Source organism: Narcine bancroftii, chromosome 3 (assembly GCF_036971445.1).
Source record: "Narcine bancroftii isolate sNarBan1 chromosome 3, sNarBan1.hap1, whole genome shotgun sequence".
NCBI lineage: Eukaryota > Metazoa > Chordata > Chondrichthyes > Torpediniformes > Narcinidae > Narcine > Narcine bancroftii.
The window spans coordinates 333,140,270-333,156,586 of NC_091471.1; the positions used below are offsets into that span (position 1 = coordinate 333,140,270).

The 16,317-nt window shown below is 44.5% G+C and overlaps 2 protein-coding genes across 2 annotated transcripts in view; one reads left to right on the forward strand and one right to left on the reverse strand.

The window, feature by feature from the left end:
• The window catches only part of atp5pd (ATP synthase peripheral stalk subunit d), a 414,254-nt gene that overhangs the window by 62,645 nt on the left and 335,292 nt on the right, over positions 1-16,317 (reverse strand). The window lies entirely within an intron of this gene.
• Positions 1-16,317, forward strand: part of ddx41 (DEAD-box helicase 41) — a 49,824-nt gene that overhangs the window by 15,367 nt on the left and 18,140 nt on the right. The window contains exons 4-12 of the mRNA XM_069929339.1: positions 150-224; positions 2,163-2,223; positions 2,996-3,132; positions 5,247-5,319; positions 9,821-9,974; positions 11,807-11,943; positions 12,636-12,798; positions 13,812-13,943; positions 15,823-15,894. Coding sequence (XP_069785440.1) covers positions 150-224; positions 2,163-2,223; positions 2,996-3,132; positions 5,247-5,319; positions 9,821-9,974; positions 11,807-11,943; positions 12,636-12,798; positions 13,812-13,943; positions 15,823-15,894 — 1,004 coding nt within the window. The remainder of the gene's footprint in view (positions 1-149; positions 225-2,162; positions 2,224-2,995; positions 3,133-5,246; positions 5,320-9,820; positions 9,975-11,806; positions 11,944-12,635; positions 12,799-13,811; positions 13,944-15,822; positions 15,895-16,317) is intronic.

Sequence of the window (16,317 nt, forward strand, 5' to 3'; positions counted from 1 at the left end):
GATGTTAAAAGCACCCACAACATCCATCAGGCTGTGGGCTGACCACCTTGTGCCACCCATGGCAGTGATGAGGGGTGGATGGTGCCAGCATAGTTCAGTCCAACATCTGTGAACTTTGAAAGTAGCTGACACTGGATTGTGTTTTACAGCACGCAAGGAATCTGCCAAAGAAAAACGACTGAAAGAAGAGGAGAAGATTCTGGAAAGTGTTGCTGAAGGCAGAGGTCAGTTTACCTATTGGACCAGTGGGTGCAGCATCAACTCTGTGAGGCAGAAGCTCTCCATTGGGTGCCAGCTCCCTCAACAAAAGAGGGACCAGGGTGATGTAAGTGGGTTATGAGGTGGCCAGAAGTGGCCTTCTACTCTCACCCTTGCGTCTAAACTTCCAGTTCACCCCTATCCTCCAGTTCCTCTATTCCCATTCTGTATCCGTCTTCACACTATCCCTGTCTTCTGTTTCCACTCTGCCACTCACCCCCCTATCTCGTGCCTCTCATTTGCTACATCACATCTCTGCCACAGTGCCCTATCCTTCACCACTATTCCCAACTTCTAGTACTTCATTGCCATCTATGTTTCCCCTCCCCTCCACTTATCTCACCTTTCCTTCCCTGCTTTCTGGTAGGGTAAGCCATTGCCAGTCTGCTTTGTATTCTCCTAATCCCATTTTGTCCCTCTCTCAAATTCCAATACACAAATGTGCTGGAGAAACTCAGTAGGTTATGCAGTATCCATAGGAATGAAAGGGTGACCAATGTTTTAGGTCTGGGTCCTTTGACACCTTTCCCTGCAACTCAAACTGAACACAATATTCCAAATTTGTCCTCACCAATGCCTTGTGCAATTTCAACATTACATCCCAACTCCTGTATTCTATACTCTGATTTATGAAAGCCAACATACTTCACTACCCTATCCACATGTGAATCAACGTTCAGAGAATTATGTACCATGACTCCTAAATCCCTTTGTTTCACTGCACTCCTCAATTGTCTACCATCTAACGTGTATGTCCTATTTTGATTAGTCCTCCCAAAACTTAGCACCTCATATTTATCAGTATTAAACTCCAACTGCCTTCTTTCAGCCCATCCTTCTAACTGTCCTGTATCACCCTGTAAGCTTTGATAATCTTCTTCGCTGTCCACAATGCTGCCAACCTTTGTATCATCTGCAAATTTACTAATCCATCTAGATCGTTGATATACAATCCCTGTCCTTCCATATAGTTGTATATATCATCTCTAAGAACACTTTCCATTAATTTACTCACCACTGACATCAGACTTGCTTGCTGCGACTGATCTGGCGGCAGTGATTCTGCTCTTGCTTTCTAAATCAGGAGTGGTTTGTTTTACCAAAGGAGTGCAGCACTTTTGATGATTTTTTAAAAAATTTAAAAAATTTTTCACACTATGAACCATACTGACCAAAATACACACAAACATTTCCCTCTTGAATATACACAGTGTCATTTTCTCCCCTTTCTCCCCCTCCCTCCTTCACCCCCCCGCCCTCCCCACCCACTCAACGATCAACATATATAATACATTAAACAATGTCCTCACACAATGAAAATAAACAAGAAAATTGTGTCATGTACTTTTACATACTGGGTCAGTTCATTTCTTCTCCTTCTGTCATTTTATGTGGTGGAGGTCCGCGGTAGGACTTCTCTGTTGTGTTCCATGTATGGTTCCCAAATTTGTTCGAATACTGTGATGTTATTTCTTAAATTATATGTTATTTTTTCCAATGGAATACATCACTTTTGATAATTTTGATGTTGTTTCTGCACCAAAAAAAGATGAAACATTTCTAACCTACTCCAAACTATCCCTGCAATGTTGTCAACAAAGGAGAGGGGAGGTGTGAGGGGCCTGGAATTATCTGGGGTGATTCATATCAGAATGTCTGAAAGTCACACTGTTAGGGTAGGTATGAGGTGCAAGGAAATGGTGAGGAATTAACCAACAATTTGGGGCTGAATTGAACAAGGAAGAGAAATGGCAGAATACCATACACAGAAACAGGTACCACGCTATGTATCTGGTCTGCTTTGAGATCTGGTTTTGGTGTAGACGGGAAGGGGAGCTGGAAGATTCTTGCCTATAATTGATATTCATTGATTCCCATTGTAAACGATCTTGTTTCAATTGTAGCTCTGATGTCTGTGAAGGAAATGGCAAAGGGTATAACCTACGACGACCCAATCAAAACCAGGTGAGTGTGTGTGCTTCCTGACTGAATTGATCTAGTTTTGTTACTGTGTCCACTAGTGATTCTATCATGGGGTCATTGAAAATGACTGCAGTGCCATGAAGGGTATTGTCTGAACTCTGGTAAGCTGATAATATCAACGTCTTTGTGTCAGCATCTGTTGTGTGAACATTACCTGGAGCTTTGGAAGAGAGGATTTTACCAAGATATTGGGGACAATTTGGTGTGTTTATTTTATTGACCAGCAGGTCAGCCACGTGCGCAGTTCTTCCTTACTGTGACAAAGTGAGGCCAATTCAGAACGATTTCATCAAACACCTTTTTATTATCTTCCTTGGAATCTTGCCATTTATTCTCCCTCGTGTGCCCGTCAACACCTCTTTACCATGTGAGGTAAGTCAGTCAATTAACCTGCCAGCGCATCCTTAGGTTTGCTGGCAGAATACGAAGCATCCACATATTGGGGAGACACAACAGCACCTGAGGTGAGGAGGGAACCCGAGTTACTGGAGTGGAGGCAGCAGTATTAACTGCTGCCCCACTGTGCCATTGATCAGTTGAAAGGTGTCTTTTGGCTCTCACTAATTCTGGTTATGTGGTTGCATAGTGCACCTTTCTTCTTTGAGAGGCGTATATTTTTGAATTGGTCATTCCAAGCAAGCTGTCGAATTGCATGGTGACTCAGCCTCGAGAGAGAGTGTGTGTGCTTCTCAGGAGATAAATCTGTTTCTGTTCGTTGAGTTAAATAAACTGTAATGTGGGCCTGTGCTTGCAGCTGGAACCCACCTCGGTACATACGCTCCATGCCCGAAGCTCGCAACGAGCGAGTGCGGAAGAAATACCACATCTTAGTGGAGGGGGAAGGCTTGCCGTGTCCCGTCAAACACTTCAAAGAAATGAAATTTCCACCAGGTGAGTGTGACTGAGCCATGGTGGAGAGGGAGCAGTCGCCAGGCCCTGAGCTGTAACTTGATGCCTTGCGAAAATCTAGGGTTTTGAAATGTAGTCACGGTTGTGATCTAGCCATCACGATGACCTGATGAATGAGCGCAGAAGGACACTCAATTAGTAATATAGTAAGCAGATATTCTGTTCAATTTGTGTGGACTGAGGAATGAATATTTGTAGGGTCAAAGGTGCAGTGAACTCCACCTGAAACAAACCATCTCCAGCCACGCACTGCTGTTTCAGTTCTGTGCTGGAGCATCGCCCTTGATTATGGTCGGACTTGGACTCTGACCTTCTGATTCCTTAACATGTTCCTTGCAACCTTCTGCTCCACATTTAGCACATAACTGCACATATCAAGCATCAAGTAACAAAGGGTTTGTTTGATCACCTGATTACTACTGTGTTCTCATCAGTTGCATCAATGTTGAATTTGTTTGTCATGTATCATACAACAGACGTGTCCCTTTGATCCTGGTGCATCTTTCACATAGCCACTGATTTTCCTACACTATCTCCATATCTCTGGATTCAGAGATCGATCAGAATCCACTTTGTCTTAACTCTATGACTGAGCCATTGTATCCACCCTGATGGAAAAGGCTGGAGGAGCTCAGCTGGTCTTTTCAGTATCTATAGGAGACAAAGCTACATTTTGGGCCCTGCATCTGCAGCCTATCATGTTTCACCCTCCTCCCTGATGGGTTTGGGTTCCCCATTCTGTGAATGAAGACCTTTTTCATCTCAGTTGTAAATGGCCTACTTCCTCAATGGAAATGTCTGTACCCAGAGGTCCTAAACTCCTAATAATAAACTGGAATTTCTTTGTCCCATAAAGCAAAAACAAAGAAATTAAAGTTCAGTGAACATTGCAGTTCACACTGAACTCTGCGGCTTCATAGATTAGAGCAGTGTATCGTTACACCATCTAACCAAGAACTTTGGCACTGGATAACTTGCTCTCCAGTCTGCGAGCAAGAGGCTGTTGCCATGAGGCACTTGATAGGGGTGAAATCTGACTGAAGTGCATCTTCTGAGCTCTCCTCACCCCCTGTCCTGGTTGTGGAATTTTGGAATTTCAACATCTGCGACAAAAAATTTGAACAACAGGACTGTGTTTGGGCAGTGTGACTGGAGTCATCAATGCCTGATGCAGGTTGGTCTAATACATTTCTTGCACCAGCTGTACCTCACACCGCAAAAGTTACATAAATCAAAACCAGAAATTTTGGAAATGTGCTTTAGGTGTGGTGTGGAGATTGGAACCTTTGTCCACTCCACCTGGCTGTGCACAAAGATGAGATCCATCTGGGGGGACCAGGGGGACATTCTGAAAAAAACTACAATGGTGGATTTTACACAGGATCTGGGATTTTACCTTCTGGGGATCATTATGGACGTGTGATTCAGACTGTCCAGATACCAAATTCAGTTCGTGAAGGTTGCCTTGTCTGTAGCCAGGAAGTGTAGAGCAGTCATGTGGAAGTCCAACTCCCACTAAATATGACACTATGGAATATGGAAATGCAGAGTTGTATTCCCCTGGATAAAATCACATACAATTCAAGGAGGAAATATGACACATCCGTTAGAGTGTGGCAACCCTATCTGAAATATATTGGTACACAGATTTGACTAGCTCCCTCCCCCTCCGAAATATGGGTACTGTAACAATCCGTCCCAGCAGAGAAATGAGTGGGATTAAGGAAATGGGACATGACTCAGATGACTGTCTTTTCTAGTTTTGTTCTTAGTTCTTTTTTTATTCCTTACCTTTTGTTATTTAGTCACCCTGGTTGTTTTTTTCCTAGGTTTCTGTAGGGGTCGTTGACCGAATTCTCAGTTGTATTGGGGTGGGGGGTGGGGGGGGGAATAAATACTGACTCCATAAGTTATGTGAGTGTTGAAAGGGATTGTATTGTTTGTCAGTAGGAGAACAGCAAGCATCGTGCTACTTACAAACAATATTTTACTGCTGCTGTTCCTAGCTGTGTCTGAGGGAAAGTGGGATCCAAGATGTACTTATCCTGTGTGTTGACAGTGTGTTCCTGGTAAAGTTCTCTGTACCTTGATTCCAGCAATTTTAAAAGGGCTAAAGAAGAAGGGAATTCTCCATCCAACTCCTATACAGATCCAAGGAATCCCAACTGTGTAAGTACTGAGATCTTGCATCGAATTTACAGGAGGGGATTTCATCTGATCTTGTGTACCCAGGAGATATAATCCAGAGGCCTGGAGTAATGGCAGGCCAGGAGATGGGCTCATATTCCACTGTGTTAGGTGAGGAACATAGAATCATTGAAGATTTATGACACAAAGGAGACCCTTCAGCCCTTCATTTTTTGCTAGGGGAATTGAATTGGAAGTAAAAAGTCCTTAAATCTGGACTGCTCAGGGATTGGGGGGGGGGGGGGGTGGTTTGCTTTTCTGCATTCTCTGGCAGTTCTTTTAAAAATCAAATTTAAGGAGAATAAACAGGTAAATTTTGATAGTTTATTAATGAAACATTTCTACATATAAAATATACAAAGTACAAAAAATATAAATATTTTTTATTACCTTCCTGTGGCTCTGCATGGTTGCTTGTTGCGGCTGTGCATCTTTAGCGCTTAGGCACGCATGCATGGACACAAAAGCCAGGAGTTTGAGAAGTCTGGATCATCGGGTTGGTCCGGATTTCTGGCATCTGGATTTTTGGACTTTTGCTGTAGGATTTTAACAGGAAAAGAAATCGTTTTGTGTTCAGATGATGAAGCAAACCTGACATGCATCATAAATGAGAGTATATCAAACATTAAAGCAGCCAGAACTCGGGCAAGCCCATGGGCATGCATTGAAACCAGTGGATGGTCCATGCTTAGCCATTGAAACTCTGCCTCCTGAGTGGCAGATTAGTTCACCGATGCTAAAATCAGAAATTTAAAAAAAACTTATCAGCAAACCTTTTCATTGATACAAAAACTTTGTGGTTAGCTAATGTCCTGTCATGGCTTCACCTGGTAAGTGGCTATAGAACCTCAGGATTGTGGCTGAGATTTACATGCCTTCAAAAGAGGCCTTCCATATCATTCAGTTATATCAAGCAGGATAAATCAGAACCCAGCCTAGACCCATAGCTCATGGCAAAATAAGCAAACCATTTAACTCTTAAAAAGTTCACATCATCTGATACCAGAGTTGATTCATTGATTAGTTGACTTTTGCCTGATGGAGTCAAAACAGTCCCTTCCAGGAATGCTCCAGGCAGTTTTACTATTCCTGGGTAACTATGACTGCACACACGATGTTGAACAAGGAGCTCTGAGGGAGGTAAGGGTACGGAATATATTCTAGATGAAGGGATTTTGATGGCAATAGGTTGGCACCTACTGGCACAGATGGCAGGTTGGCACCTACTGGCGCAGATGGCAGGTTGGCACCTACTGGCGCAGATGGCAGGTTGGACCAGCGGCAGCTGGTGAAAGAACTAGTATGATGGAACTCCCGACGATCACATCCCTGTTGCTCTCTCTACCTGTGGCAAATTACTGCTTGTGATAGTATTGAGTGGCGACTCTCCACGGCGATTTCACCTTTACACAAGGCGAGTTCCTGTAGTGTGGCAGGTCCAGAAGATTAAGACACAAGGGGCCTGAGGTGTGTTGCTGAACTGGAATTGGCCTGCCGATAGGAGGCAGAGGGTACCAATGGACGGATATTTTTCTGTTTGGACTTTTGCACCACAGGGATGAGTGCTGGAACCTTGTGTGTAAATCAATGAAAGTGTGCTGACCAGCTACATCACAGTCTAGTATGGGGACACCAATATCCCTGAGCGTAAAGCCCTCCAAAAGGTAGTGGACTCAGCCCAGTAAATCGCCGGCAAAACCCTCTCCAATATCAAAACCATCTCCGGGGAACGCTGCCGTCGGAGAGCAGCAGCACTCATTAAATGCCCTCACCACCCAGAGCACACTCTGTTCTCGCTGCTGCCATCAGGAAAGAGGTATAGGAGCCATCAGACTCGCACCACCAGGTTCAGGAACAGCTGCTACCCCTCCACCATCACACTCCTCAATGACAAACTGAATCAGTGTAATGGAAGATTTAAACCGTGTTTTTTTACTTTTGCAGCCTTTGCTTCTGCAGGGCTGAGAACCTGCTTGTGTTTTAGAATCAGCAGACATAAGCTAAATTCCACCGAGGGGCCAGAGATGCAATTATCTGATGATAGGACATCTATGTACCAAGAACATTTAATCTTCCTGCTTGTTTTGGTCACAGACTGTCAGAGGCCTAACCTTGATGCAAAATAAACCATTGTATTCAAAGTGATAAGCTGAAAATTATGTTATTCGATAGAAGCCTAGGCATGCTAGCTTGCTTGCTTATCTTTCTTGCTGTGCTGGGAATAGGCGCTTGGATAAGCAGTTTTTGGGTAATATAAGCCATGGTCCCACTGCTGAAGTTTGAGACTCTCCGAGAGGTGGCAACATCTCTCAGCATGAAGAAGAACTTCTAGAGTCCAGCTAACGTCCAGGTAGAGGGAGGTGGAGAAGCTGCTACCGGCGCCCCAACATCCTACTACAAGTGTGCAGTCGTTGCCTCGCTTCGGCAGTTGGGACTAGTCCAGGTGTTGTTAAGTATAAATGGGAAGGGCTTGCATATTGTAGTTTGATATCAGCTTTAGAATTTGTAATAAAGATTTCTATAAACTGAAATACTCTTGGTGTGGGTGTCTATTTTCTTTCGGTAGCTCAAACCCTGTGACCAATCTAAAACGAACAAAGTGAGAGGTACAAGTTTACCCAGGACAATCAGGCACTCATTTAAGGGCTCGTACTTTGCACATTATTTATGGTTGAATATTTATTTTCTGTGTTGCGCAGTCAGTTTCTGTACGTTTCTCTCTATTGAATACACATCTTTTCTTGAATACAGATTTTTGCACCACTGATAAGTAGAAATGCTGTCTGGCCCGCAGGAAAAAGGATCTCAGAGTTGTATGTGATGTAATGCCTGCACTCTGACAATAAATCTGAACTTTGAACTTTAGTTTTTGACTCACCTCCCGCCCCCCCCCCCCCAAAACAACATTGGGAGGAGGCTATAACTATTTACCTTAAAGCAGAATGTTGACTCTCCACCACCAATGCACCACGCCAGTGGTGTTTATTATCTCAGGTGCATTGCCAAGGCTTCTTCTATAACATCTCCCAAACGTGTGGCCAAGATATTCTGGAAAGATAAGGATAGCAGCTGCAAGTTGCATTCAAGACCACACGGCATCCTTGTTTCGGAATATACTATCGTCACTTAATCAAAATCCTAGAGCTCCTTCCCCTTCCCTGCACTGAGGGAGGATTTATAACCTGCTCCGGAAGCTGGTATGTCCTTAAGGTCTCAAATGATGAGGGATGGATAGTAAAAGCTAAAGTCCTTAACAGATCCTTTCAGATCCAGGGAATTATAGCAGTATCAAAACAGTGTCTCTATTTAATGTCTGTTTCTGCAAGTCCACTTTGCTAATTGCAGCTTCTAAATTGTGAATTTAAATCTGTGCTGGCAGTATGTTCCTGAAGGGGTGCTCTTGTGACTGACGATAATGGGTTTATCATCACACATTGTGTGATGTATATGCACGTGTAAAATTCTCACTGCAGCTGAGCATGAAAAAAAAAACTACAGTGTATACATTAAATTACAAAGCTAATAAATACAAAAGATAGATGGATAAATATTCACAGATACCATTGTGCAAGAAAATAAAAGTGACTTTACCAGACAATCCTTTTGTGGGGTCAGAGCAGTTCCTTGTGAGAGTAGCAAGAAGAGGTTAAAGCAGTAAGAAGAGGTTGTGTCCAGGTAGACGGGGGTCCTTCTTGATTGATGAGAGGTCGGAGCCCGTGATGGACTTGACTATGCATTCCTGGACACTTGATTAAGCAAACTGCCTTGATGCTTTAACTAAAAGTGTGACAGGGCAGTAGGACAACTGCAAGATCTGGTAAATGAGGAAAGTTCCCCTCCCAAATTTCCTCCTGAGAAATTTGCATAGATGTTCGGCACAGAAAGTTAAGGGATCTGCTGGGAGGTACAACTGGGCTTGATGTACTGCAATAAGAAAGAATGAAGGTGAAGCAATACATTTGCCTTGTGTGGTTATTCCGCAGTGGTTTTCAACTAGTGAGCCACGACCCACTGGTGGTCTGCAGCATGTTTCCATGTGGGTCTTTAAAAATGTTAAATAAAATGTGTTAAAGATGTGTTTCTTACTGAGCTGCCTTTGATTGAAAATATTGCTCAGTTATTGCCACTAGTGGGCCGTGGCATGTTAGGTTGGAAACCAGGTGAGCCTTAGACTGAATAAGGTTGAAAACCACTGTAAGGTAGGCTTCGCATTGATATCCTCAGTGTCTCCTCTTATGTTGAGAATCTAGGTTCAGCATGCAGTAAATCATCTCCCCTATATCCAGGGGTTAATCCTTTCTCAGTGCTTGTTATGCATTGTGGTTCCGCATCCCACCTTGAAAGTCCTTTCAGTACCTCTGGGACTCTTCCAGAACTGTAGCCTGAAAACATGTTTATGGAGGGCATGTTGCAGCCCTTGGCTGGAGGATTTATGTTGGGTTGACTTGGCACTTCCTTTCTTTCTAACTTGTGCTTGTTTCAGTTTGTCAGGCCGGGATATGATTGGGATTGCGTTTACTGGCTCGGGCAAGACGCTGGTATTTACCCTGCCCATGATCATGTTCTGTCAGGAGCAGGAGAAAAGGCTGCCATTCTCCAAGAGAGAAGGTCCATATGGACTCATCATCTGCCCATCTGTAAGTACCAGAGATATCATTACTGGATCATCAAGAGAAGGCCATTCATTGGCATCTCAACACCAAGCGTAGGGTTACAAATGCTGTCTGGGCACCCTCCAACTGGATGGCGTTAACATCAACCTCTGGTTTCTGCTGGCCCATTCTCCCTTCTTTTCCTTTCTCTTTGTCTTCTTTCCTCCAGTTCTCCACCCCCTACCCTCTCTATTCCCAGCCATTCCTCTGCTCACTGGTGTGCCCTCCCTCCATTATCCACCTATTACCACCTGCCTTTGGGACTGTGCCCCTCCCCCTATCATTTTGTTAGGATGCCTGCCAACGTTTTTTTCCAAACCTTGATGAAGGGCTCAAGTCCAAGACGTTGGTTAAGTATCTATTTCTTTGTGATATAAAGCACACTGTTTCTCCCGCGTTGTGTTTTTACGTCAACCACTTTTCGAGTTTTACTCCAGGGCTACAAATGGATTGAATTTAGGGGTGACTGGTACATGGATGATGCTGAATCCATGGATACCATGGGTCCTGAATGTGAAATGTAGATTGATACAGCCCAGTAGGTAGCCATTCAAAGAGCAATCTGGCTAGCGCTCTGGAGACACACAAGAGACTGCAGTCGCTGGAATCTGAAGCACAGTCTGCTGGAGGAACTCAGTGGGTCTAACAGCATCAGAGTCAGGAACAGAATCAAAACTGTTTCAAGTCCAAATCCTTCACCCGGTCCTAGCCCGAAACACTGACAATTCCTTTTCTCCTGCTGAGGCTGCCTGACCCACTGTGTTCCACCAGAAAATTGTTTGCTGGCTTGTGCCATGCCTGATATGATGGCAGACATTTATCTCATTCACATTTGAAGACTTGAGGATGTTCTTGTCCACCATGTCAGATGATGCATTCCAAAGCCCAACCAGATGTTGCTTAAAATAAGGATCCTCCTCATCTCACTCTTTGTTCAGTTACTGTTTCTACGCTTACCAATTCTCCAGCAATTTCTCTTCATTAAATCTAACCATGTTATTGAGTTCCTGTTCATGAGCCTATTCAAAGTAGAATTCTCTGCCTGTCCTTGTAACTGTAGTCCATTCGTACAAGTAAATCTCTTTTGTGTTCTTCCTTGTGTGTCGTTCCCAGATTTGTTCTGCCAGAGGGTGTTTTAAGCCAGCTAGCACGTTACTGCCTCTCATGGTCTAATAGCTCCAATTATGAAGGTCATAATTACAAAAAGCAGTCATCCAGCTCAGTTAGTCTGTGCATTGCATTTATATTCTTCAAGAGTGTCCCTCCTTGCACCAATCTCATCTCACAGCCTTGTAGCATATATATTTCCTCTTCTCACCTAGATTCTATTCAGAAGTACTCAGGTTATCACTTCCTGGTAAGTACTGAATTCTTCCTCTGAGTAAAGACATTTTAATGTAGATTTACAGCACAGTTAACAAGCCCTTCTGACCCACAGGCCCTTTGTCTGTTCTCCCTCATGTCCATGTGGGTTTCCTCCCACATTCCAAAAGCAAGTGTCATTAGTAGGTTAATTGGTCACATGGGTGTAATTGGGCACCACGGGCTCGTGGGCCGGAATGTCTTGTTACTGTACTGTATCTCTAAAAAAAGCAAAATGAGCATTTTCCTCACAGCTGGCACTTCATCCTCTCCAGCTACCTGCTGGATCATCTTCAGCACTTCAAGGTGTTAAAATTTGGACTGTGCACATCTATGCTTGTGTCCAGCTGCACCAGTTGTACCGATGTTGCTCAGGGGAATCGGTGTATTTTTTAGTAACTGGAGATATGCTCTGCTGAATAAAGGCTGAGAGTGTTCCTTTCCTTGTAATTCAGAGAGAATTAGCGAGACAGACCCATGGGATCATCGACTATTACTGCCGCTTAATGCAAGAGGAAGGCTTCCCCCAGCTTCGCTGTGCACTCTGCATTGGTGGCATGTCCATCAAGGAGCAGATGGAGGTTGTCAAACAGTATGTTCCTTTCTCTTCAAACCCTCAGAAGGGATAACTGGTTTGTTGTTTTAAGATGTGCCTAAATCAGAAAAGGTGAAGGAACAGATGGTCTGGGATGAAAGTTGCCCAATGAAACTCAAATCTAGCAGGGGATGAATAACACAACAGGGTTTGGACAGACCAGACATCTTGCAGGAAGATGAATAGCCAAATAATATTTTCAGTGAAGTTAATATTTCCCAGGGTAAGGATGAACAACCATACCCAGCTAGTTGTTCAAGGATGTCGATCGCAGGCTGTGGTGTTTCCAGGGCTCTTGGACAAGGCTTTGCAGTGGGGGAAAATAGTGAAAATCCGAGTCAGACTGTTAAACCTGCTCGATTTCGGGCCCCACTCATGGGCAGGGCGAGGTCATTCAGGTCACAGTGCTGAATTGCACAGAGGGGGTGATGTCAAGGCTAATTTCCTCTTTAATTCCAAATGACTTTCCGAGACTATGGTTGGAAATAATTGTGTCTCTTTTCATGGAGGCTGCTGGATGGGTTCAGAGAGTGACAGGTCCTGGCATGACATGGTTAATTCTTCATTGAGCATGAATAGTGGACTGCATAGTTGGAACTGGCTTCACCTCCTGTAGGGATGGTTTGGGGGCAAGGAAGTGTCATGGAACATAGGGGATCTGATTGGGTGTAATCTGTGTGACCCTCCAGAGGTGTTCACATGATGGTGGCTACTCCCGGACGTCTGATGGATCTCCTGCAGAAGAAGATGGTCGGTTTGGACATCTGTCGCTACCTGGCGCTGGATGAAGCAGACAGGATGATAGACATGGGTTTCGAGGAGGACATCCGCACCATCTTTTCCTACTTCAAGGTGACAGCTAATTCTGGTGAAGCTTTCAGTGTGACAGGCTGGTATCACTCTAATCATCTCTGGGAAAATACCTGTGACATTTTAGCACCATGAATGATTAAGAGTTGAGTGAAATATACACATTAGCACTGCATGATGTCCCCTTCCTTGATGGCACCGGGTTGATTTCGTCACATGCTTTTTGCCCCTTCAGCCTTTCATACTGTCCCACTTTTAAACATAGAACATTGCACGGTTCTAAGGGTGTGTGGTTAGCCCAATGTGGTTACAGCACCAGAGATCCGGATTCGAATCCACCACTGTCTGTAAGGAGTTTGTACGATCTTTCCATGACTGCGTTGGTTTCCTCTGGGCATTCTGATTTCCTTCCACATTCCAAAGATGTACGGGTTATATGGGTGTATTTGGGCGGCGCAGGCTCGAGGCCCAGAAAGGTCTGTTACCATCGAACATTACAGGCCCTTTGGCCCATGATGTTGTGCTGACCTATATGTGCCAAACCCTCCCTACCTTGTAACCCTCTATTTTTTTTCACCCATGTGCCTGTCTAATAGTCTTTTAAATCCCCCCTATTGTTCCAGCCTCCACCACATCCCTAGCAATGCATTCCAGGCACCCACAACTCATATCTCTCAAAATTTTTTAAAAATCAGACCCACGTGCAACAATCAACCTGAACCATAATGAATGTAGGGGTGTAACTAGCCTGAACAAAGGAAATAAGCCACCTCAACATTCTGCTCAAATAGGAATAACTCGCCTCCCCTCACTAAGTAAAGAGGACTTTGCTCAATGGGTTGCTTGGTTGCTGTGTATGAGCTGTTCTCTTTTACTTTATCTTTCCCACTCCTGGTTTGGCCATTGGTGTGGCGTCTTCCCTATGGGCGTGTTATCTGAGTCGGTTCAATCAGCCATTGTTGAGCCTTTCCGGCAGCAGAAGAGTCTTTGGGGAAGAAGTTTTCTCATTGAGCAGGACTGGCTGTGCTGTTCTCATGCCTTTGACTATTCTGCAGGGCCAACGGCAGACTCTTCTCTTCAGTGCTACGATGCCAAAGAAGATCCAGAACTTTGCCAAGAGTGCCCTGGTGAAGCCCATCACCATCAATGTAGGTCGAGCGGGGGCTGCCAGTCTTGACGTGATCCAGGTGCGGCACCTGTGCCAAAGTGTAGATGTTTCTGCAATAGAATTGTGCAGATTTTTGCCATTGGAAGAGGAAATTTTCCCCTTCGCTGACATGATCATGAAAAGTTAAAGTTCCTCCCACTTTCCTCCTCTCAGTCCTTGGCTCTCAGGGTACAATTTCCTGCCCCAATCCCTTCAATTATTTTCCTTTTTGGTTCCTCCCCTTCCTCTTCCTTTCTCCATCTGCCCCTGCCTGGGCTCTTTCACTGGCTTGATTTTTCAACTCCTATCTCCTTTCCTCTGACATATCATTGTTTCAACTTGTTTGTTCCCTTCTTCCTTCTTTTCCTTCATTTCTTCTGTTCTTCTGTCATCTCCCTCCACACCCAACCACCATTTGCACATAATCCTCCTTTCCTTCCCTCTCCCATCCTGACCTTGTTCCCTTGCCCTCATTCATCCCCCTTCTCTGCTAGTTCTTCTGCTGCTTCTGCTCTCCTATCCTCCCTCCCACTCTGATTGCCCCTCCACACCTTTCCCCTCAATTCGCCTATTTTCGAGCCTGTGCTTTAGCTATCCAGCCTGTCCCCTTCTGTATCACCCCTGCCCCCTTGTCTATCACCTCTTTCCCCTTCTCTCTCCCTTGTCCCTTTCTCCCACCTTACTCTTTTCCACCTGTCCAGCCTGAACTAACTATCACATTTTTAAGAAGTTGGTGAGCTGAAGATCTCGGGAACTTAATAAATTGAAACATGCAAATGGGAAGCAAAAACAGACAGCTGAAGGAACACTGAGCCAGGCAGCGTCTGGAGGAGAAACAAACTGCTGGAAGGAACACTGAGCCAGGCAGCGTCTAGAGGGAAAACAAACTGCTGGAGGAACACTGAGTCAGGCAGCGTCTAGAGGGGAAACAAACTTCTGGAGGAACACTGAGCCAGGCAGTGTCTGGAGGGGAAACAGATGTCATTTCGAGAGGCATGAAATATTTCTAGTTCCTTTCTTCCCACATATAAGTACTTGGAGAGACAGGGATTGATTAGGGATAGTGAACATTAGCCTTGTGCATGGTCGGCTGTGTTTAACCAATCTGGTAAAGTTTTTTCGAGGAGGTTACCAGGAGAGTTGAAGGAAAGGCCATGGATGTTGAACTTTAATAAGACCTTTGGCAATGTCTCGCATGAGAGGTTGGTCAAGAAGGTTCAGTCGCTCTAACAGAGAAAGCAGGAACTACAGATGTGTAATTCCCTGGAACTGGTGTCATAGGTAGATAAAGGTGTAAAGAAAGTTGTTGGCATCTTGGCCTTCATAGATCAAAGTTTTGAGTACAGGATTTAGGATGTTCTGTTGAAGTTGTACAGGCCAATGTGCAGTTTTGGTCACCGAACTATAGGGACAATATCAATAAGATGGAAAGAGTGCAGCAAAAGTTTGCAAGGATGTTGCTGGGATGAGGAGCTGAGTTGCAGGGAAAGGTTGGATAGGCTAGGACTTTATTCCCTGGAGTGTCAGAGAAAGAAGGGGAGATTTGATAGAGGTCTACAAAATTATGAGGGGTATGGATAGGGGAAACGTAAGCAGCCTTTTTCCACTGAGGTTGCATGAGACAAGAATGAGAGGGTGTGGGTTAAGGGTGAATGGTGAAATGTTTAAGGGGACCTTCTTCACTCAGAGGGTGGTGAGAGTGTGGAACGAACTGCCAGTGGAGGTGTAGATGCAGGTTTGATTTCAACATTTCAGAGAAGATAAGGTGGATACAGCGATGGGAGGGGTATGGAGGGCCGTGGTCTGGGTGCAGGTCGATGAGACACGGTAGAATAATAGTTCAGAATGGTCTGGATGGGCCCAAGGGCCTGTAACTGTGCTGTATCGTGTATAACAAGATGATGTCTGCTTGTCTTTAGGAGGTCGAATACGTAAAGGAAGAAGCTAAGATGGTTTACCTTCTGGAATGTCTGCAGAAGACTCCACCTCCGGTAAAGGAATTGCCCTTTGTGCATGAGGGTACCACAGCAGTGTGAACTGGGTGGGCAAACACCATGTGGGTTGCTGGCTCTCAGCACTCCATTGAGCCACTTTCAGATCTGTTCTGCTGTCCTTTACCTCATTTAGGTTTTGTCTTCCTCTTTAATTAAAATTTTACCAAGAACCCTTGAATTTAGCTTTACACCCTAAGATTGTATGGTAACTGATTCTGATAATGTCCAAAGTAACTCTGACAAAGAAAGCCTTTCCCTCTTTAAGGAGGTGAGGTCGAGGTAGCTGTGGGAGTTGGTCGGTTTGTCTCCCGAGATGGAGACAGAGAAATCGAGAAAAGGGACAGTGATGCTGGAGATGGACCTAAATGAGGTCGGGATGTAATGTTTACATTCATTATCTGTGGTAAATCACAAAATCTG